Source organism: Cervus elaphus, chromosome 18 (genome assembly GCF_910594005.1).
Source record: "Cervus elaphus chromosome 18, mCerEla1.1, whole genome shotgun sequence".
NCBI classification, from domain to species: Eukaryota; Metazoa; Chordata; class Mammalia; order Artiodactyla; family Cervidae; genus Cervus; species Cervus elaphus.
Window position 1 is genome coordinate 76,165,129 of NC_057832.1, and position 21,979 is coordinate 76,187,107.

General features: G+C 43.0%; 1 protein-coding gene across 2 annotated transcripts in view; it reads left to right on the forward strand.

Annotated features, from left to right (window-relative positions):
* HIBADH (3-hydroxyisobutyrate dehydrogenase) overlaps positions 1–21,979 on the forward strand; it is a 257,686-nt gene that overhangs the window by 104,600 nt on the left and 131,107 nt on the right. Inside the window, exon 8 of one of the 2 annotated variants that reach the window (XM_043872028.1) lies at positions 3,176–4,155. The exons of the other annotated variant lie outside the window; for it this stretch is intronic. Coding sequence (XP_043727963.1) covers positions 3,176–3,334 — 159 coding nt within the window. The 3' untranslated portion in view covers positions 3,335–4,155. Of the gene's footprint in view, positions 1–3,175; positions 4,156–21,979 lie in introns of those variants that run through there. 2 annotated transcript variants of the gene reach the window in all.

Sequence of the window (21,979 nt, forward strand, 5' to 3'; positions counted from 1 at the left end):
TGGTTTGCCTGAAGCAACCCAAGATCATTCTGTTGTTTTTGAGATTGCACCCAAGTACTGCATTTCGGACTCTTTCATTAACCATGAGGGCTACTCTATTTCTTTTAAGGGATTCTTGCCCACACTAGTAGATTCGGACTCTTTCATTAACCATGAGGGCTACTCTATTTCTTCTAAGGGATTCTTGCCCACAGTAGTAGATATAATGGTCATCTGAATTAAATTTGCCCATTCCCACCCATTTTAGTTCACTGATTCCTAAAATATTGATGTTTACTCTTGCCAACTCCTGCTTGATCTTGTCCAATTTGATTGACTCAAGGACCTAACATTCCAGGTTCCTATGCAATATTGTTCTTTACAGCATCAGACTTTACTTTCACCACCAGGCACATCCACAACTGAGTGTTGTTTCCACTTTGGCCCAGCCACTTCATTCTTTCTGGAGCTATTAGTAATTGCCCTCCACTCTTCCCCAGTGGCATATTGGATGCCTTCCAACTTGGGGGACTCCTTGTTCTGTGTCATATCTTTTTTGCCTTTTCATACTCTTCATGGGGTTCTCTCAGCAAGAGTACTGGAGTGGTTTGCATTCCCTCCTCTAGTGGACCACGTTTTGTCAGAACTCTTCACTATGACATGTCCATCTTGAGTGGCACTGCATGGCATGGCTCATAACTTCATTGAGTTATGCAAGCCCCTTCACCATGACAAGGCCTTAACTTACTAGGAGATATTTTGCTTGACTGCTATTAGATCTCATTGTGTTGGGGGAGATAATGTTAGTGTGTTCTTAAAGTAGAGGCTTATATGTTTCTAGGTCTTAACATCATAAAATTCTAATATAGGGTGTGTATATAATCAGACCATAATTAGAACATCCAAAAACTCCTCAACCTAAAAGTCTGTTTCAGATGGCCTCTAAGAAACAACTTATGGAATATCATGACCACTCTCGTTACTTATTTAATGTACCTGTCTCCTTGTAAAATGCAATGACTTGGTCCTTCATTAATTTGTTGAAAACTTTTGCAATTGTTTTATTTTTTCCCCTGAACCACCCACTGAGCTCATGAATTCATAAATGTTTTTATTTGATTAGTGAAGTGGGGCATTTGTTTGTTTTAAATTACATGTTACAAACTTCAAAGGATGCCTTCTTTTCTTACATTTCAGGACAGACAAGCCACTTAGAGTTTTATAGACTAAATCACCTTTCTCTTTTTAGAATGTCCGTCCTCTGAGGTAGCAGCCAGCAAAGCTATTTTAGCTTCCTTTTTTTGGTTTTATTAGCTCCTATTTGGAATATTTACTTGCCCACTTGAAAACCTCTACTAGACTTGCCTTCTCAATAATGTTGTCTTCTCCTCAATATGTTATGTTTACTCTAAGTTTTTATATTCTAGTTATAGTTCTAGGTTAAAAATTACAGGCAGTCTTTCTATGTAGATTTTCTCTCTGTCATTTTTAAATAAATGCATCTTGCAGATGTGCAGCAAAATGATGTTGACAAGAGGCTTGTCTGCTTGTCTGTGTATAAGCAATAATGTAGCTTTTCCACCCACATTTGTTAAATATGTGGGTAATAATTAACCTTGCTTTTTAGTGGAAGCTATAGACAAGTTTTAGGTTAAGTAGATTTTTGAAATCTATGTGTTTGTATATGAAAAATATATAAGTAAGCACAAAATCGTGTTAACACGTATAGCATCATACATATCCAAGCGGCTAGAGATTTAACCCACTCTTTAAACTTTCCTTCTTTTTTCTTTGAATCATTTCCTCCTTTGAGTGGATGGTATCCATAACTGCTCATTTATCAAGAATGTTCCTCAAAGAATACAAATGGTCCTGATCTTGCCTCTTGTCTTCCTCTTTCATTGCTTGTTGACTTTTCTGTTGATGAGGAAATGAGGATGGTAATGGTAAGAAGGCAATCTAATTGGTTTTGCCACTTATGCAGCTCTTATATAATCACAAATAAAATGAAATGTGGGGAATATTGTTTCAATTATCCATGCCTTCATTGTCTTCTATTTACCCTACATATTTCAAGGTGGGACACGATTCTATTCTTGTAGTAGAAGATACCATTCACTACAGTTTAACTATAAAAAATTTATAATGTTAGCTTTTGTCTATCTTTAAACAATCATAAGTTTTCCAAAACTCTCAAAATGAAGCATTAGCTCTCAGAGATGTTAAAGGGTTGATGTGATGCTGACTGTCCATTGCACTTGAAAGAAAATCCAGCCTTCTCACCAAACATCATAAAGTTTTCTTGTTCCACCTCTGCCCATCCCCAGGTTCATTTCCCTCCCTAGCACCTTGCTCACTCTAGTTCAGTCTCATTGGCCTTCTTACTGTTTCTTGAACATCCAAGCTATGCCTCCTGCGGGGCCCTTCCCTTGCTCTTCCACCCACCTGAAACTTCATTCTCCCAGTTCTCCAAACAGCTCACTGCCCCCTCACATTCACATCTTAGGTCAAGTGTCTTCACCTCGGGAGGTCGTCCCTAAACATCTCATCAATCAGAACTCTCTTCCTTCCACTCTCCCCCTTGCTGTGTATGACTTCCTGACCCCTTACCCTGCGCATTTTTCCTCATCACTTGTCATTATCTGGAAGTTCAGCAGTTGTTTTCCTGTCTATCTTTCACACTGGACATTAAGTTGCTGAGAATAATGACTTGGTTTTATTATGACCACGTATCACCAGCACTTAGAACAGTGTCCAGCACACAGCAATTTTTAAATATGTGTTGACTAAGAGATTGAATGGATATTTTCATCATTGATAATTTCATCATGCTTAATTTCATATTGGGGTTTGTCTTAGGCTTACAGGCTTCTGCAGATGTGAAAAAACATTTCTCTATGTGGTCTCATCTGGATGGGAACATACCACAAAACAGATAGGTTTTGTGGAGGAATAGAGAGGACACTCAGAAATTAAGGTTTGTCTCTGGAGTAGTTTTGTAGCTATAAGATAGCACTTATAAAATATTTATACACACACACACATACACATATAACTTAACATCATTCTTGTAAGTATCTTATTTTTTCAGATTTCATTTTTTCTTCTTTGAAACCCAAGCATTAGGAGCCACAATTCTGAAGTGAGCCTTAACTGCACAGCCTCAATGTATTCCCTCCACCCTTGTTTGATTTAGGATCTGGGATTAGCACAAGACTCTGCTACCAGCACGAAGAGCCCAATCCTTCTGGGCAGTCAAGCCCATCAGATCTACAGGATGATGTGTGCGAAAGGCTACTCAAAAAAAGACTTCTCATCTGTGTTCCAGTTTCTACGAGAGGAGGAGACGTTCTGAGTTTGCCCTTTGGCTGTGGACACTGTTGGAAACCAAACTCTCTTGGAGCCCCTTATAGCTCACTCCACAAGTAAATGGGCTTAATCAGAGGTCACCTGTCTGCTTTTGATTGTCTGGGTCACAATAAACCCTAGGATTTTTCACCCATTTTTAACTGCTTGTTCTTTTTATCTATTTAGCGAACACATATTACCTGAAATTTTTTTTTTCCTTTTCTGCAAGCCACTGATGGTCTCTGCTAGCTAGCCAACTGACCTTTTTCAAAAGTTTGATTCCTGAGCATCTTCAGCTGAAACATTACCTACTTCAATCAGGATATTATTTACTCCACTTTTCACTTTCACACTTTCACAAATAAGACCAGTTTTTTTCAACAGGATAAAACCTATCCTCAAGGAAGGAAAAGAAATTGGTATGAGGAAACGAGTTAGGGAAAGGGGAAGTATAGTGAATTACTCCCTGTGTCCCTCAGGAAGTTTGTCCTGTTAACCCAGTGGTGGTGGTCTTGCATTCTGAGGTTATGGTTTATTTTCCAAGAGTTGATAAAGCAAGATAACACCTTGCTGCATGTTATGTAAATTGGACCCTGTTATAGTATCTTGGTGTGTCCCTCTTATAACAACTCCCAATACTCAGCAGACTTTTTTTTTTAAATATATTTTTGCTTCCTTGTACATTCTTACTACATATTTTTTGACTTCAGAAGAATGACTTCTTTAGAACTGTTTCAGAGCCAATGATATGTGCTTTAGATAATTATTACATTATCCTAAATATAACCATATTATTTTGAATTCAAATAAATTTCTATGCTGATAATACTTCCTTGGAGTTTTTGTGTCTTCCTAACCTTTTTGGTGAACAGTCAAATGACCTGACAAATTGGTGTTGTAGACTAATGGGGAAAGGATGGGACAAAGGGAAGGGAGGGGAGGTCACAAGGAACTGAGTGTGAACTGGCCAGTGGGCAGCCCTCATCCTGCTCCTCTGCCTGTATCCTTACTGAGTCTTTGTTTGTTTTCTGGGTCGTGGGTGCTATAGGAATTTGGCCTGCAATAGATGTAATTATGTCCCAATAGGGAGCACAGTTGCCTTTTTTCCCCACCACAGCCCCTAGAAACACTCCAGGCCATATACCTAGACACCAGATTTAGCAAAAGTACTGCCACTTTAATCATTTTCCTGGTGATCAAAAATTCCAGGCATTATTGTTAAGTGCTAGTGCTCCAGTGATGAGCAAAACATAAAATCCTGCCCTTGTAGACCATAAATTCTGGTGTCTCTTAGATGTATATGTGAGGAGGTGTGAGAGACAAGAAATAAGTGTTGAATGTGTATGTCAGGTGATAATAAGGACTAAAAGCAAAAATAAAGCTGGGTGAGGGTGATGGATGGAGAGTGTCGGGCACCTTATTAGGCAGGTAAGGGCACTGTGGCCTTTGAGTAGAGATAGGAAGGAAGCGAGGGAGGAAGCCATATAGATATCTGGGAAAAGAACATCGTAGGCATAGGGAACAGAAAGTGCAAAGGCCCTGAGTTAGGACAGCGTAAGATATATGAGGACTAAGGAGGCCAGAATTGTGTGTCATAGATTGAGGGAAACCAGATCGTGTAGGACCTTGGAGGCTATGTTGGGATGGTAGCTTTTGAGTGAAATGCAGCATGTCAGTTAGCAAAAGTGAAAGGTAACCAAAACACTGCCACCCCAAGTTTAGTGGTTTAAAACAACAAGTGTTTATTATTTTTCATGATTCTCAAGGTGGGCTATGTTATTCTTCCGACTGGGCTAACTCATTTGGAACTGGCAGCTGTGGTTTGGTCTCACGTAGCAGGGACAGCTGGAATGATTGAGGCTCCTTTCCACATGGTCACTTACCCTTTGGGAAGATCCAGGTTTGTTGACCTGGTGGCAGAACGTTCCCAGCGGCAACATAGGACAAGTCCCAGTGAACAAGCTTTTTTCAAGCCTCTGCTTGCTTTATGGCTGTATTGTCCCATTGGTTAAGGCAGGTCGCCTAGCGAAGCCCCGAGTCAGTATGGGAGGGGTTGCATAAGATGACACAGAGAAGGGGGCAGTATGGGACCATTTTGCAAACAACCTAATATCACAGCCAGCACATGAAAGATTTTGTTCAGAGGATCTATGTGTTCTGACTCACTTTTTAGAGGGATCCCTCTGACTGTGGTGTGGAGAATAGACTATTGGGGAAAGGGTGCAAGCAAGGAGACCAGGTAGGCAATGGTAATAATCCAGGTGAGAAATGATGGTGGCTGGGACCAGAATGATGAAGATGGAAGAGGCAAGAAGTGGTCAGATTCTAAACATCAAGATGGATGGGGAGAGTGAAAAGGAGTCAAGGATGACTCCAAGGTTGGTGGAGAAGGTGGAAGAAAGGAGTGACCATCTACTATGAGAGCAAGATTGTGGGAGAAGAATTTAGGAAGGATTGGGAGAGGTATAGGAGAAAAAATCAGGAGTTTAGGATAGACATCTAAGTGGAGAAAAAGCAGGTCCAAGGACCGAGCCCTATCTTGCTCTAGGCTTTAATGGTTGAAATATGAGGCAGAAATAGCAGATGAGACTGACTGACCAGTAAGACGGGAAAAAATGGGAGCACTGTCCCAGAAGCCAAATGAAGACTCACTATAAGGGGAGAATGCGCATTTGTATCAAAAGCTACTGACAAGTTGAGTAATATAAGGGATGAGAATTAGTCATTTGGATTTGGCAAAATAGAAATCATTGTTGACTCTTGACAAGTGTTTTGGTGGAGTGCTAGAAATAAGATTGGGAATGGGAAGAGAGAAATTTAAAGAAATGAATAGAGACAGATTTCAAGTTTTGCTGTAGAAAGAAAACAGATAAATTGGTTAGATACTAGTAGGGAACATGAGGTCAAAGGAAGTTTCATTATATTTTTAGGATGGGAGATGTTATGGGGTTGTGCTGATGGAGGTGGAATGATCACAGAGGGGTGAGTAATGACACACAAAAGAAGATACTTGCTAAGTGGTGTGTTTGAGTAGTGAGAGGAGAAGGGTAGAGGCATGGATGGAGCTTTGAAAACTAAAAACCAGCACAAAAACCATGTGTCAAACTGCCATCGTCTTATATGAAGGATAGAGTAGTATTCCAATTAAATATAATTAAAAATTATACTTCTTTTTCCCAACAGAATAAATATTAGTGCTGGAAAGGACTTCAGTGACCTGTAAGCGTTAACCTGTATCAGTCACCCTCCTGATCATCAGCTTTCTCATCTACAAAGTTATCAATAGTGTAGCTTAATATTAAATGCTCTTTTAGAAACTTGAAACAAAATGTGAGTCAAGGACAATTGCAAGTGTTAACAAGCATGCGGAGGAAGTAGAACCCTCATAACATTGCTGCTAGGACTGTAAAATGGTGCATCCACTTTGGAAAATAGTTTGGCAGTTCCTTGAAAGGTTAAACATGGAGTTACCACATGATCCAGCGATTCTGCTCCTAGAAAGTGCTCAAGAAAAGTTAAAATATACACCTCCATAAAAACCTGTACAAGAGTGTTCATAGCAACAGTATTCATAATATGCAAAAAGTGGAAGTAATCCAGACATCCCTCAACTGACGATTGCATAAACGCATCGTGGTATATCCATACTGTGGAAGACTGGCCATGAAGAGGAATAAACTACTAATGCACGCTAATGTCAATCATGGGGAGTCTGAGAAACCTTGCTCAGGTATTCCACAAATACCTCAAATTCAGTGTATCAAACCTGAGCTCCACATCCTCCCCTATTGACCTGCTTCTTCTCCTTGTCCCTGTCCATCCAGGTTCCCTGAAAGCATCCATGAGGCTCTCTCCTCCACCCATTCTCCAAAGCAGATTCTAAATCTCTCGTACCTGCTTCACACCATCATGGATTAATGTCTAGAATACTTAGGTTTCTTTGTGGTTGCTTCTTTTTTTCCTAAGAACTTCTCAGAGGTATAACTTACATACAGTAAAATTAGCTCAGTTTAAATGTACGATTTAGTGACCCTTAGTCATTACCACAATCCATCCAGTTTTCCATCACCATCACCCCCCAAATCTTATTTAGTCACTTGCCATTCTCTTCTTCCCCTAACCCCAAAGCTCTAAGCAACCACTCATCTTTCTGACTCTGTAGACTTGCAGCTGCTGCTTAGCCACCAATCTGGTTCTTCCCCAATTTGTTCCCCCACAGCAGAAGTGGAAGTCTAAAATTCCCCTGCATAACACCTTTTGTGGCTCAGCTGGTAAAGAATCCGCCTGCAATTTGGGAGACCTGGGTTTGATCCCTGGGTTGGGAAGATCCCTTGGAGAAGGGAAAGGCTACCCACTCCAGTGTTCTGGCCTGGAGAATTTCATGGACCGTACAGTCTATGGGGTCACAAAGAGTCAGACAGAACTAAGCGACTGTCCCTTTCACTTTCGCTTTAACACCTTTTAGCCTCAAATGCAGCCTGAACCCCTCGGCATGGTATTCAGGCCTTTCATCCTCTGGTTCCTGTCTTACTTCACCAACACTGTCGCCCTTTGCTTCCTCTGTGGCACCCTGTGGGCCCTGCTTGTGAACCATAGCACTTGCCATTTCCCATGCATGCCATGTTTCTCACACCTCAGGACCTTTGCACATGCTGCTTCCTTCACCTGAAATACCCTTCTCCTACACTTCTGACCCACTGCTCAGGCACCATATCATCTAAAAGGTCTTCTTTGGCCACCTCAGGCTGAGTCATTTCCCCTCTGTTTCTATAGCTCTTTGTTGATCCAGCCTGCATCATAGGACTTTCCTCTTACATTATGTTTGCTCGTTTGCTCATCTGTCTTCTAAACAGACTGTGAGCTCTTTGAGGGCAAAGAATGTATCTTATTCAGCTTTGAGTCCCTGTGTTGAGGTCAGCACCTGGCATCAAATAAGAGCTCAATAGAAGACCGAGTGAGTGGAAAGCAGCGGCACTGCATTTGTGTTAGGTTGACTATGATCTGCATGAACTTTTTCATGAAAGATTCTTCCTTGGCGGATCAAGTTTATTTTCCTTTGGGTTGTAAATGATGCAGTTTGTTAGACACTTGTAGAGTGTGGAACTTTCACTAAGTTTTCTTAGTCAAAAGGTTAGCTTATGACGTTTGACCTAAGAACTTGTGCAATCAAAATACGCATTTTTGGTAGCAAGCTTTAGTCTTGTTAAAGTACTTTAAACATCAACTTGCATGCAGATAAAGCATGCACATATTCCACCTTATGGAGTACAGCAGTTCCGAATGTGATCTTTTATATCACGCAGCCTAGACCTTGAGGCATAAGGTGAATTTCATAATAACACAGGTTTGATTTATTCAAGGGATCCTTGAAGAGTTAGGTGTTTCAGAGACTCTTTTGCTATCCTAGTGATCTGAAACCATGATGAGAGAACATATGCAAGGCCACTGCTGGGTCCATATTTAAGGGAACCCCAAATGGTCTGGGCCTACCCTTGGCCAGTCTTCTCATTGCAGGGATTTTGATCTTGACTTGTTTTCTAAGCACTCTGAAATGTGTGTGATCTATCCGCTTCCTATGGGGGTTAGAGGAGAAAGGGCAGAGAATGGGGTTGCATTATCCATGTGCATAAATCCTACCCGGGCTACTGTCAGAAGCCTGCTGCTGCTCAGGGAAACTTCACAGGTTACCACCAGCTTCAGCCATGGTAACTGCCCCCTTGAGCATTCTCAAACAGCCAACCAATGGGGAGTTGTCTGCCTGAGTGGGGTTTTTAGCCATCTTTCAGTTCAATTGAAGCGGTAGCTTAAGGACATCACAGAGATTTGTAACATTCCATGCAAGGTGTCAGGCCCATAAACCAGCATGTCTATCGCGCCGATGCGCACGGGGAATCATCTCTCGTCGGTGGCAGAGAGATTGAAGATGACCTTTTACTATTTAATTGTATTCATCATTTAATAATTCAAGAATACCTAAAAGGGATGATGACTTCTTCATTCAGACTAGAATTCAACTCTTTGAGAACATTAATAGGAAAATACAATAAAGCTGAAGCACTTTGCAAGCAGCCTGTAGGGAGTGCCTAAGTGTATTGTTTCCCAGAGCTGCCCCTGGCTGGCAGACAGGAGACCTGGGTCAGCATTCACCTGTCCAGCATCATGGATCAGTTTCCTTCTCTTTAAAATGAGGGCATTGCGCTGATCTCCAGGGTTTGTTTTAGCTTTAAATTTCTGATTCCTCTTAGTTAAGGGTTTAGGAAAATGTAAGGCACGTGCTTCTGACAGTTTTTGGACTCTGTCTGGTCAGGGATTATTTATTGCTCATATAGGCATCTTATTTATTAGGGTTTTTTTATAGCTGGGAATAGATTCAGAGATCAATACATTTTTATTAATGATAGTCCGTCATGCCTGGTAAAGAGATGGCAAGAGAGCTCATCGAGAATGAGCCCCTTGAATAAACCTGACACCCTGAGCTTAGCTCTGAGCTGCATTTTGGCAGGCCTCTCTGTAAAATAATGACATTGGCAGAGGGAAACACTATGGAAACCTTCCTCACAGCCAGACTCATAAAATCAAAGGGCAGATTTGGGGTGTGTTTCTCAGCCTTGGCTGTATATGCAAATCCCATGACTTTTTGAGTGTAGCATTTTATCTTCAAAAGGACAAAATTTGGCATTTGCTGTGGTCATTAAAAATGATAAATGCCTAAAATGCTTGAGAGTTGGGATTCTTGTAGGTTAGAACAAATATTGTTTCAGGACCAGACGATACCCTACAATAGAAAACTTCTCACTGAAGTTGTCAAATCAGAAAATAAAAGATCCTCCATTATTTTCCCTTTAAGTCAGAGGATATTGGGCATAATTGTTGCCACTTCTCCTTATAAAAATGAATGGTCTGGGCCTTTTGGAGGTAGATGATGACTCCCGACTCCATGAAGAGATAGCTTTGTGCCCTGAAATGGTTAACTTGCCTCCAGATGGTGCTTCTCAGCCCCTCTGAGCACAGCTCAGATGATATCAAATTCACTGTTCTTTCACATTTGTTTTGTGCCTGTTGCACTCAATTTTCATTCCATTTGTGGCTAGAACTTGAAATATTCTATGGTAATTTTAGACAATTTGAAGCCTTTCTCCAGAAATTTCACATTTGAGTTCCAATCTCAGAGACCCTAAAGAGCAAATGTAGCTTTCATTCCCCTCTCCTCCTTTTAATGACCTTAACCCTGACCCCAAACCTGCTCTCTATAAGTGCCAAACATGATTCATTCTCCTTGCTTGATTTAGTTTTGCCTCTTTAATGAGCCAAGATGACTAGGGAGACCTGATAGCTTATTTGTGCTAATGTAAGTATGCTCTACTAGTTAACTCCTAACTCATTTATTTGTCTTTTACTCTAGCCTAAAATTGGCCCTTTGTCTCAGAGATGAAAAGTCCATATTTTAGACAAGGGAGATGCAAACAGTTAACGTTAACAAGCAAGTCAGGAGACAGACATTACCCAGGAATGAAAGATAAAGCAAACTGCTCAAGAAGGAGAGAGTCTTTGTATTCTGTGCCTCTGCACACAAATATGTGTACCGTGTTATAGATAACAGTGCAAACGTTCATTAAGAACATAGTTTATTGTGCAGTTATACCCTAATGCGCTATTTCGCAGAACCAGTTTCCTCTTCTGAGTTGTAGGAGTCATAATGTCTTCAATAAAAATTTTCGTGCTTGAGGCTTTGCTGTATGAATGTCTTATTTCTCCAGTCTCTCTAATGTAATTTCTGATCCTGTCTGTGTGTGCAGGAATTTTTTTTTGACATGGTGTTTAATGCATGCTATCTGATTTTTTTTTTTTTTTCAATGTTGCAATGGCAGACCTGGGCCATCAAGGACGCTTAGAAAGTGATAAGCACGAAGAGACTTTTAAAGAGATTTACGATGGGTTTAGTTTCTCTGTTGTCTGCCTCTCCACTTTCAGCCCAACTCATTTGGGTTGGTTGGGGTCTGACCGTGGGGTTCTGACAATGTGTTTTTATCCTTGTGAATTTATGCTTGCTTCAATGTCCGGAAAAAAAAAAAAAAAAAAACACTCCACTATTAAAAACTGATATGACTCTGAACAGTGGCTTGATCCCTGATTATGGCCTCTCCCAGCCATCCCATTTAATTTCTGGCTGGTCCAACTAGTGGCGTTAAAAGCTGCCCCTTCCGAGGTTGCCTGTTCCCTGAGTTGCACTGCACTCATAGCAGTTAGTCTGGCCCCTTTTATAGGTCAGTGACACCCTTGAGCTTGTATACCCGTGTCACCACAAATCTTAAAAGATGCAATTTTCTTGGCAGCTTCATCCTCCTAAGATGAATTGGAGGGTGGGAGTGAAGGACAAGGTTCTAATCTCTGTGTTAGGACCAGGGAGGGCAGACACGCCTGTCCTCCCTCACATGGGCCCCAGGGAGACTGCTGGCTTGAAGGACTCTCTGAAAGAGGGATTTCCACAGTGACTACTCACACACTGGCATTTTTGGTTTTTGAAAACAGTCTGTTCTCTTCTCTGTCTGGTTGTGCTTCTCCTGGAGCAGTACTGATGGCATCCCTCATCCATGGTACAGCTTGGTGTGCTTGTTCTCTTTGGAAGAAATAAAATTAAAGCTTCAAAGAAAATTCTCCTTAAGGCAGTCAAAGAGTTATCTAATCTCCAGCTCTTTAGAGTTGGGGAATCTTTTCTTATGTTAGCCCTGTTATACCAGATGGTTTCCTCTTAAAAAAACAAAAAAGGAAATCATAAATGAATTCTGCATGGTCAGGTATTGTCATCTTTGCAGAGAATTTTCTTTGCCTAATGTCCTATCTGATGGGCCATTCTATGTATTATATGCTACATAATCTCCACAAATGTATACTGTGGTCTATAAAACTGCCATACTGTTTTCAGAAACGAGTAATTCACAAAGTAAACCTGAGACAGTGCTGTTAATAAACACAAATTGCAAACAAGAAGGTAGTAAGTGGAAATAATGCACTCATTTAAGAGTAATAAAGCCTTTGATCTTACTTTGAAGGAAAAAGTCTATGTTTAAACTCCCCATTCAGGGACAGCCAGATGCCCATAAAGAGCAGTGCTTTGCTTTGATAGAAAATCACTGAGGCCTGTCTAGCAGGTCTGGTTTGTAAACAGATTAGTTAAGGGCTCATCAGGACTGATTTGCATAGGATTCAGCAAGCCCCAGTCACTTTTTCAACCTTAATGAGCAATGCTGTTTCCAGGTTGGAAATTACACCGTTTTTTTAAAGCTAGAAATCTTAGGTAATTACTTTGTGGGAAAGGAAAAGAATATTCATATAAAGTGAACACTTGCTGTCCACAGCTAATGGGAAAATGATGACCTAAGACTTGTTTTGCTTGCTCTAAATCGTGAAGGGTATAATGAAGGACATAGGTTATGAGTTTAAAATTAGGTTACAAAAAGGTTTTCCTCCCTTTCTATGTTATTTGAGAGGTAAAGGAGGATTAATCTGAATTATCACAGAAAAGGTAACATTGGACTGCAGAATCAGACCACAGATATTTATTTACCTACCCATGTTTCTGAAGGACCTCCTTGGAGCCAGGCTGTATTCTATGGACCAGGCTTCCCTCCACCGGTGCTCAAGGCAGACAAAAGCCCTGATCCCATGGAGCCTACCTTCCAGAGCCTACCATTATGGAGAAATGGGAACAGTAGAGGAAAAGAATTGGGCCAGTTTAAGCACACGTTCTAAATAAAATATGCTAGTTAGCAGCCCTCCGCTTGAGAGGTGGGCAAGGCTGATATTCCCAGACAGAAAAGATCCTCTGATCAGTATAACTGCATTTTTACTTTTGGTTTTCAGAATAATAAGTAATTACCTTGCTATCAGTAATCAAGAATATCTTTTGGAGTGAAGAAATTGTCAAAAGAAAACCTTTGCTTACTCTGATCCTTGAATAGATAACAAATGGGCAGCTCAGTAGAGACAAAGGGTAACTTGGAAAATAAACAGTCCCTAAAGAAAATGAAATGATATTGAAAGTTTTCACCTGTGACCTTCCAAAAAGGCAGTGAATTGATGGTGGGTAGTAGTCTATTTCTTTGGCTTGCAGCAGCATCCTTATTCTTATGAGAGATGTTTGTAAGCATTGTAAACATTGGCGACACTAACTTGCTTAGTTGAGAACTTGAGTTTAATAATAACCTTCAGCTTTTGTGTCTGGCCTTGTCAAGGCCAAGGACCTCAGCCTTACCCTGCTTCCTAATCAGCACACTCCTATAAATGTCACCTTGGAGACATTCCACTCTGAAAAAAAAAATGGTCCAGCTCTGGTAAGTGTTAGAAGAGAGGCTGGGGACAATTTCATACTGACTTGGCCAGGACTCCAGGTCCTGTCCAGCTAATTCAGATGGATGGAGGGTGTAAAGGGAGGCCATGCCCTCTGTTCTCCAGATGGGTTTGATTAGACTGAGGAGGAAGAGAAGGTCTTGTTGAGGTGCCTGCTTGTGAAGACTGCTAAGGAGACGGTTGCAGGGCAATCCAGCTGAGGCCAAGCAAGACACCTGTACTTCTTAGAAAAGCTGGCTTATGTGCATTCTCTATCTCTCAAGGGAACATATATGGGGCCTTGGAAGGCCTTGCGGTTCCCCCTTTCTGGCACCTCCATCCCCCATACACACCCCACAGTATTCCTTCATAGGAAGAGTCTCCCTCCAGCCTGCCCCTTTCTACATCTCATCTTCCACGTGGGAATATACCTGACAGCCTCTTCCAGGCAGGTGTGCTTGTCTGAGAGGAACCCTCTACGTGAGCACTGATAAGAAGGCTCCAGGAACCTGCCTTTCAGGAGTCTGGGCAACGCCTGCATCCTAGACGCCCCACAGTGGGAAGCCAGGCTGTTCCCCTTCCTCCTCCCCCTCTTCTCTATAGACACCACTCTCCAGTTCACTTCTTCCCAGCTCAGGCCAGCCTGAGGCAGACCAGCACGGCTAGTGCCAGAGCAGACGTCCAGATGGAGCTCCAAGCGGGCGAGAGCCATTGTTGTCATGTGTGTCCCAAGCATCCAGTGTGGTGCCTGGCACACAGTATGGGCTCAGTAAATACTGCATCTGTAGGGAGAATGAATGAATAAATGAACGAATTGCTGAGATACCAGTTTTCTGTTATAAGCATCCCCAATTTTTATTAGTAATACTCTGACACTCGCCCTTGTTTGGCTCACCAGGAACAGAGCTGAAGCCAAAGCTCCCGTGGGCTCTGCCGCTGTGGGCTCTGAGCAGGAGCGATTGGAGGGAAGGGACTGGCTGCAGTGGGGCTGGTTTGCCCGGTCTCTGGAAGCCTCGGGGTACTGTATGGGTGCTGCCCCATGCCCAGCTCCAGAAGCTCTCCTGAGTTCGAAACAACACTTAGCCCCTGTTTTTAAGGGCCCCAAGGCCAATTCTACGGCATCAGGAAAAGCCCCTCTAAACAGTCAGTTACACATGTAAAGCCACTAGCACAGGCTCGGACCTATAGCAGATACTCAGTAAATGTCCCAGAGTGACTTGTGTCTGGATGTTGGCAGATGAGCACTTCAACTGGACTCATAAGCCCATTAGTTTGAAATGCTGCTTGGCTAATCACCAAGCTTAGGGGACACGGAAACCCATTGTAGCAGAAAGCCAGCAGCTTTGCTTAGTCTCTTTTTCCTGGGTTCACATACATGACTGAAATAGGTTTAAAACCCCATCTTTATTTTACAAACTTATAATCTAACGTTTGAAAATAGTGATGAAAGCCATCCTTCATTCCACTCGTCTTCTGCACCTTTTAACACAGCAACAGTGAGACAGGGTTGTTGGGCCATAAAGAGGTCAGGCCTGAGTTTGAATCCCTGCTTTACTGTCTCCTGGTGTGTGGCCTTGGAAAGGTGACAGCCTCCCTCAGTCTCCATTTTCTCATCTTAAAATAGGGATGATAATAGTACCTACCTCATGGGCCTGTTGAAAGGCTTTAAAAAGAGAAGATATGTGCAGTGCATGGCACAGTGCCTGCCACAGAGTAGATGCTTTGAGCCAGTCATTTCATTCCTAGGAATGTATCTTAAAGAGACAATGAAGCATTTGCTTGTTTCAGCACATAGAGATATATTTATAAGCATACCCCTTCATCTTAGCTTGTTTTGTAGTATTGACAAGTCGTTCAGTGCCTTGTCTGTATCATAGTCTTCCTCAGGTCCTTTCCAGTCAAGCTTTGCCAGGCCTAGAGTCAGCTGGTGAAGAGGTTTGGCTTTGGAGATGCGAGAAACGTGTGAAGAGCTACCACAGAATTATAGGAACCTCTGAATGTTCCCTACATCTTTTAAATTGTGAACAGAGGCACAGCACAGCCAGTGAAGCTTATCCATCCGTCTTTGCTTCTAGCTACCTATAAGCCTCCTAGTTACTGGAGAGAAAGTACAAATGACTGTATTTAGGCAGACAAATACGATCCCAGAGTAAATGATAGAGCTATGGAAACTAAAACAGAACTGCTGTGTGGAGGCAGGAGAAGACAGGAGTCAGGAATAGGGGAGAAGAGAGCGGTAAAGAGAGAGCTGCCTTTGTCTGGCATGATACCTAGAAAGGGGATGAGCAGTGGCCTTGGAGTATGGCAGACTTGTATTGGAACACCAGCATTGCCAACAATTAGCACGTTAACATTTCTAAAGTTAGTTTTCTTAACTTTGTAATGGAAAAGCAGTTCAGAGGGCTTTGGGGAGAAATAAATGAGACGAAAGAGTATCTATAAAGCATCTGACCCATGGAAGATAGTCAATACGATTCAGTTCCATTTTCAAATATTTTGTCCAGTTGTCTCCTCAGGAAAACTGTGTAGTGTACAAGGTGCATTGATTTCAAATCCAGAGGACATGATCAATGTAACATCTTTAAAATTATTTTATGCCCCAGATGTGAAAAGTCTGGTTTATATAGTTTGTATACTTTTTCATTATCTTAGTAAGATTTTAAAGCATTTACCTTTGTACCAACCTTATCGATTAAAGACCCTGTTATTTGTTGATTCAACAAGTTGGTTGAGTAGTGAAGAAGTAGATTAGTAAGGCCAAGAGAAGTAGTTTAAAAATGTGAAATGTGGTGCTTAAGCCTCCAATACACACTTGTGTTTATCGTCATGGTGAGCTGTGTTCACATGTACATGTACTGCTTGACTGACAGAGGGCTTTGAAGTTTACTCAAAATCCAACTAAAAAGGCTGCTCAGATTAGGGGTGGGGGATGGCATAAAGCCTGCTTTTACCCAAATGTTCCCTGCAGATAAGCACTAGGATACAGGGAGAATAAGAAACGGTCCTCTCAGCTTGAGACTCCTGTTTTACTTCGTTCTGTCCAGAGTAGTTGCTTAAGTAATTTACAGTTTGGAAAGCTGTGATCACTCTACCTGAAGCACTAAAAGTTCATGGTGAGGCTCCCAGCTTATCACAGGCAGTAAATGCTCAGAAACCATAATGGACTAAAAGAGCCCTTGCCCAAGATTCTCACCCAGATGATAATACCACCGCGGCAAAGCCCTCCTTCTCCCCCCTTCAGATAAGTAAGTGTGTAGTCTACTGGGTATTTTTAGAGCCCACATATTTATATTATGCTTTTTTATTTCATTAAACCAGCTCCAAGGCTGGCTTTCATATATTCAGTAACGTGCCCCTTTTCTTCCTTGTACTTGCCATCTCACTATTAACCTCTGCTCCAGTAGGGCTTTTTGGTGTTTGAAGAGGGTGTGCAGTTTAATCCACCTTGCAGTTAAAACAGGAAAATATGTACACGGAAAATGAGGTTTGCATTCAATCAAGAATTAGCCTTCTAATTTCAATAGCAAAACACACATCCCAGACTTAGCATCAATGGAAAGCAGCATTATTGGAAATGATGCAGCAGGAAACTTACTTGCTAAGTTTAGACCATAAAAGCCTTTTTGTTTTCTTGGCTTGTGGGATCTTAGTTCCTCAACCAGGGATTGAACCCAGGTCGTCATCAGTGAAAGCACGGAGTCCTAACCACTGGACTGCCGGGAATTCTTGCTGAGTTTAGAATGATTACCAGCTTCTGTCATACTACCTTCTGGTGAACTCTAACAGTTTCTTATGTCATAGAAATTATTCAAAACCAATCCATTTAGCAAAATGATGGAATTTATTGATGCCAGAGAACAGATTTATTTAAAAACCCAAGACTTCTGTTTTAAAAAAAATTTTTTTAAATGATTGCTTCAAATATTATAGTATACTGAAACCTCAGAGGCCCTTGGTCCTGATTTTGACCATCTACATCCACTCTATTTCTAAATGCAATAGAAAGGAAAATGAGGGCTAGAAAGTATCACTGACTTTGCCTCTTTACGGCTTATCTTTTGGACAGGATGGAAATCTGTCTTTGTTGGCTTTGATTTAGGTTTTTCTTTCTTCCCAAGTAAGTAACAACAGTTACCTGTCATCTCGTTCTTGTGGACCTGGGACCAGCAGAAATGGCATCACCTGGGAGCAGAAGCCCAGCCCCAGCCCAGAGCTGCTGAATCAGCATCTGTACAGGATCCCCAGAGGATTCCCTTCACATTCAGGTCTGAGAAAAGCTGGTGTCTGAGTACGGCTCAGCCCATGCTGTGTTAGGGGATACTGTGGTTAGGATGTAATTAGTAGGTTTTTAGTTTGAAGGGGTATTCTTTGGGAGCAAAAAACAGACTTCCAGAAGCAGAGGATTTACTGATGGTATATACGTGGACCTAAGCTGCTGCCTCATAACTTTGTCTTCCTCTTTGCCCATAATGGTCCCTCCCCCATTCTTTGTTCCACCATCACATCTTTTCAACTTCAGCTCATATTGGTGCCTAATTTCCTCTATATTTGCCAGATCAAATTCTTAAGAGCTAGAATCTAATTAGTCCAGTTCAGTGTTTTGCTCCCAGCCACCCATAAGTCACTGGCTAGTCTATGGACTGGACTCTTGGATCGCTTGATGGGGGCAAGTTGCTTACATAAAGGCTGCCTCTTGACTGGCTCCAAAATCACTGCAGATGGTGATTGCAGCCATGAAATTAAAAGATGCTTACTCCTTGGAAGGAAAGTTATGATCAACCTAGACAGCATATAAAAAAGCAGAGACATTACTTTGTCAACAAAGGTCCATCTAGTCAAGGCTATGGTTTTTCCAGTGGTCATGTATGGATGTGAGAGTTGGACTGTGAAGAAGGCTGAGCGCCGAAGAATTGATGCTTTTGAACTGTGGTGTCGGAGAAGACTCTTGAGAGTCCCTTGGACTGCAAGGAGATCCAACCAGTCCATCCTAGAGGAGATCAGTCCTGGGTGTTCATTGGAAGGACTGATGTTGAAGCTGAAATTCCAGTACTTTAGTCACCTCATACGAAGAGTTGACTCATTGGAAAAGACCCTGATGCTGGGAGGGATTGGGGGCAGGAGGAGAAAGGGACGACAGAGGATGAGATGGCTGAATGGCATCACCAACTCCATGGACATGAGTTTGAGTAAACTCCGGGAGTTGGTGATGGACAGGGAGGCCTGGTGTGCTGCAATTCATGGGGTCGCAAAGAGTTGTACATGACTGAGCAACTGAACTGAACTGACTTGACTGGCAGGCAAGGAGAGAGACCTGAGAGGTGGGCTCCTGACAACACATCAATCTAATCACAGCTTTTAAGAAACACGAAATTCTGAATGCACCTACCTGCTTCCCAAGGCAAATGTCAGCTTGAGCCAAGATGATAAAAAAACTTCCCTAAATTCATCTATTGCCAGACCTATTCTAGGGCAGGAAAGAGGGAAAGATGAGTATGGGAAACTGAACATTAATTTTAAGATCTTCTGTGGGCCAATTCATTTAAGAGACATGTCATGATGAGGTACAGAGCTATCTATGTACATGGGAGCCTGGTGAGAGACAGTCCCACTGACTTGATATTTGCTGGGTGCTTATTCAGAAGACAGGCCACCTCCTTACAACTCTTCAAAGAGCCTAATAGCCTAGCTGACTTTATGAAGCCCTGAAGAGACTGCTGGAGAAAATTTTAATGTTTAAAAATTATTACTGAAGGATTTAAAATCTTTAAGAATTCCATGAACAACAAAAAAAAGAATTCCATGAACTTGAGTATTTCAAGAAAAATTGTAAATCCCAGAACAGATATATCAGCCATCTGAGGACCAAAATCTAATAACCCCTTTGACGCTGTAACAGGGTAACCCGACCTTATGGAAGCCCAGTAGCTTTGTTTTACAGGCACTCCCTGGAGCCGGTTACAGGCTCCATAAATGAAGATGATTCTTTATGTAGGGCATTTCTCTGCTTGTTGGGCCACTCTTTTCTCCCAGCTTCTCCTTCCTGGCTCAGCCTGGACCACGGTGGCAGTGGGACTGATCCTGCTTCCTATGCTTTCTCCCTTCAACCTGTTCCACCCACAATTGTCCCTGTGGCCTTCCTGGACAGCCCCAACCTGCTCAGCCTTCAGAGTTGCAGGCGCTTCAGTAGCCCCAGGCCAGCCCCGGCCCCACCACCACTCACCTGACAGCAGCCCCTGTCGTTCTGTAGGGCCTCCCAGCCCCTCCTCCCCAGTCCTTGCCTAGAATCTCCTCTGATCTTCATCCACACAAATGCCGCCCCCTTTCCAAACAGGTCTCCGATGCTGCCCCTTCAAGCTCCCTCTCCTTATTCTCTTCTCAGCAGCTATGACTCTCACACATTACTTCCCTTTTGGGTTTTGAGGGATTTTGAATTTTAACCTAAGAAGGACATTCCTTTCCTGTTGAATCAGAAATCCCTTGGGAGTGGGGACCTTGAACCTCCCAGGGAGAGAGCATAGTAGGAAACCAGAAGGATAGGGTAAGGCCTATAGCATCTGGACTCTGATTTCTGTCAGAATTCACACCCTTGGTGGCTTCCTCTCTGTGGTTTGTGTGACCTTTGAACAGGCTTCACTGGCCTCTCCCAGCCTCAGCTTCCAGATCTGTCAAGATAAGAACTGTACACATCTCACAGGCTCGCTGGAAGATCACTTCTGAAGCGATCAAGTAAAGCACCTCTTGGACTCCCAAGTGCCTCCCACACCATCAGCTACTGCTCTGGTGGTTACAGGAGGTGCTCAGCAAATGCCAGGCCCTGGTGGTTACAGGAAGTGCTCAGTAAATGCCAGGCCCCGGGCATCTGCGGGACTGGGATGCCTGAGGCTCGGGGTTCTAGCCAATTGCCTTCATCTGCTCCTCCATCGACGCTTTTATAAGCACTGCTAACAGGCAGGAGGATGTCTGGGTTTGAGTTTCACCTCCTCCTCAACCCCTCACCTTCTGGAGGAGGTGCTAATGAGCAGTGAAATGACCACCAGGTGGGCTGGGAGGGAGGCGGAGGAAGGAGCTTGGCTATCCTTCTGCTGGATGCTGGGCTTTGGAATCCGTGAGGCCTGACAGGCATCCCTTCCAGAACCCCGCACTGTGTCCTACTTGGCACGAAAAGGAGAATAACTGCAGGGTCAGAGCAGTGGTTCTGGTTCCGGAGGAGTTCTGGGACGGAGCCCAAATGGGGCCTCTTTCTGTCTGGCCCTGCGAGTAAGCTCCCAGCCCCCAGTGTCCACCCTAGGCATTGTGGTGTTGTAATAGCTGCTCTTTCTCTCGAGCAGATACTATTTTTATTGATCATCTTCTTGACAGAAATATTAAGCCACAGAATGTTCCTGGCAGCTGGCAGCCTGAGTGCCACTGGCGGTGCACGGACTCACGTCTTCTGTTCCAGGGCCCTGGCCAGAGCGGGCAGGCCCAGGACTGGCAGCTTCCCAGACACCCAGGAAGCCAGTAAACTTGCTCTGTGTGGGGGTTAGAGTGGAACAGGCTGGGTGCCAGTGTTCCTTCCCTTTCCCTCTGTGGTTGGGGGCTGTGGGCGAGTTCCAGGTCTTGAAGGAACAGGTCTTCCCAGGGACAGAGATCAGTGGCTCTCAACACCGCTGCACTTGAGAACCACCCCAGGGAGGTTATTTTAAAAAAACAGAAACAAACATAGATGCCCAGACCTGATCTCCATGGTTTCTTATTGACTTGGTCCTGGGGTAGGCCCTGGGCAACCACATTTTTTAAAAATTCCCCCAGGTGATCCTGATTCAGCCTGGCTAGAGACCCACGATCAGAAATGATCAGCGAGGTCACAGGCCTCGGGGTCCAGCAGATGTGGGGATCCCCCTGGACCACTGATTAGGCACCAGCCCCTCATGAAGAGGCCCAGTCTTCCAGGTTTTTGATTTCTTAAATCAGCAAAGGGGTGGTGGTGATGTTGCCCCTCCTGCCCTGAAAACTGGTTCTGGTTCTGGAGGAGTTCTGGGAAGGAGCCCAAATGGGACCTCTCGTGTAGTTAATTGAGGGAAGGTGTGAGTAGCTCTGGGACCTTAGCAAAGTATGTCTTTCCCTGTATTTGTAGGTCTACACTTTACAAATAACAGTGTATTCACTTTACATAAGTTATAAAACTTGGACACACTCTACAGTACCGTGGTCTATACTTCTTTACTCTGTTAGGGTTCCACTGACGTTAAATCAGAGATTCTTGATGGGGGTAGTGGGGACAGAAACATGCTCCCTCATGAAGACACATGAGAAAGGGGGTGGGGAAGGAGGCATAGTACACTCT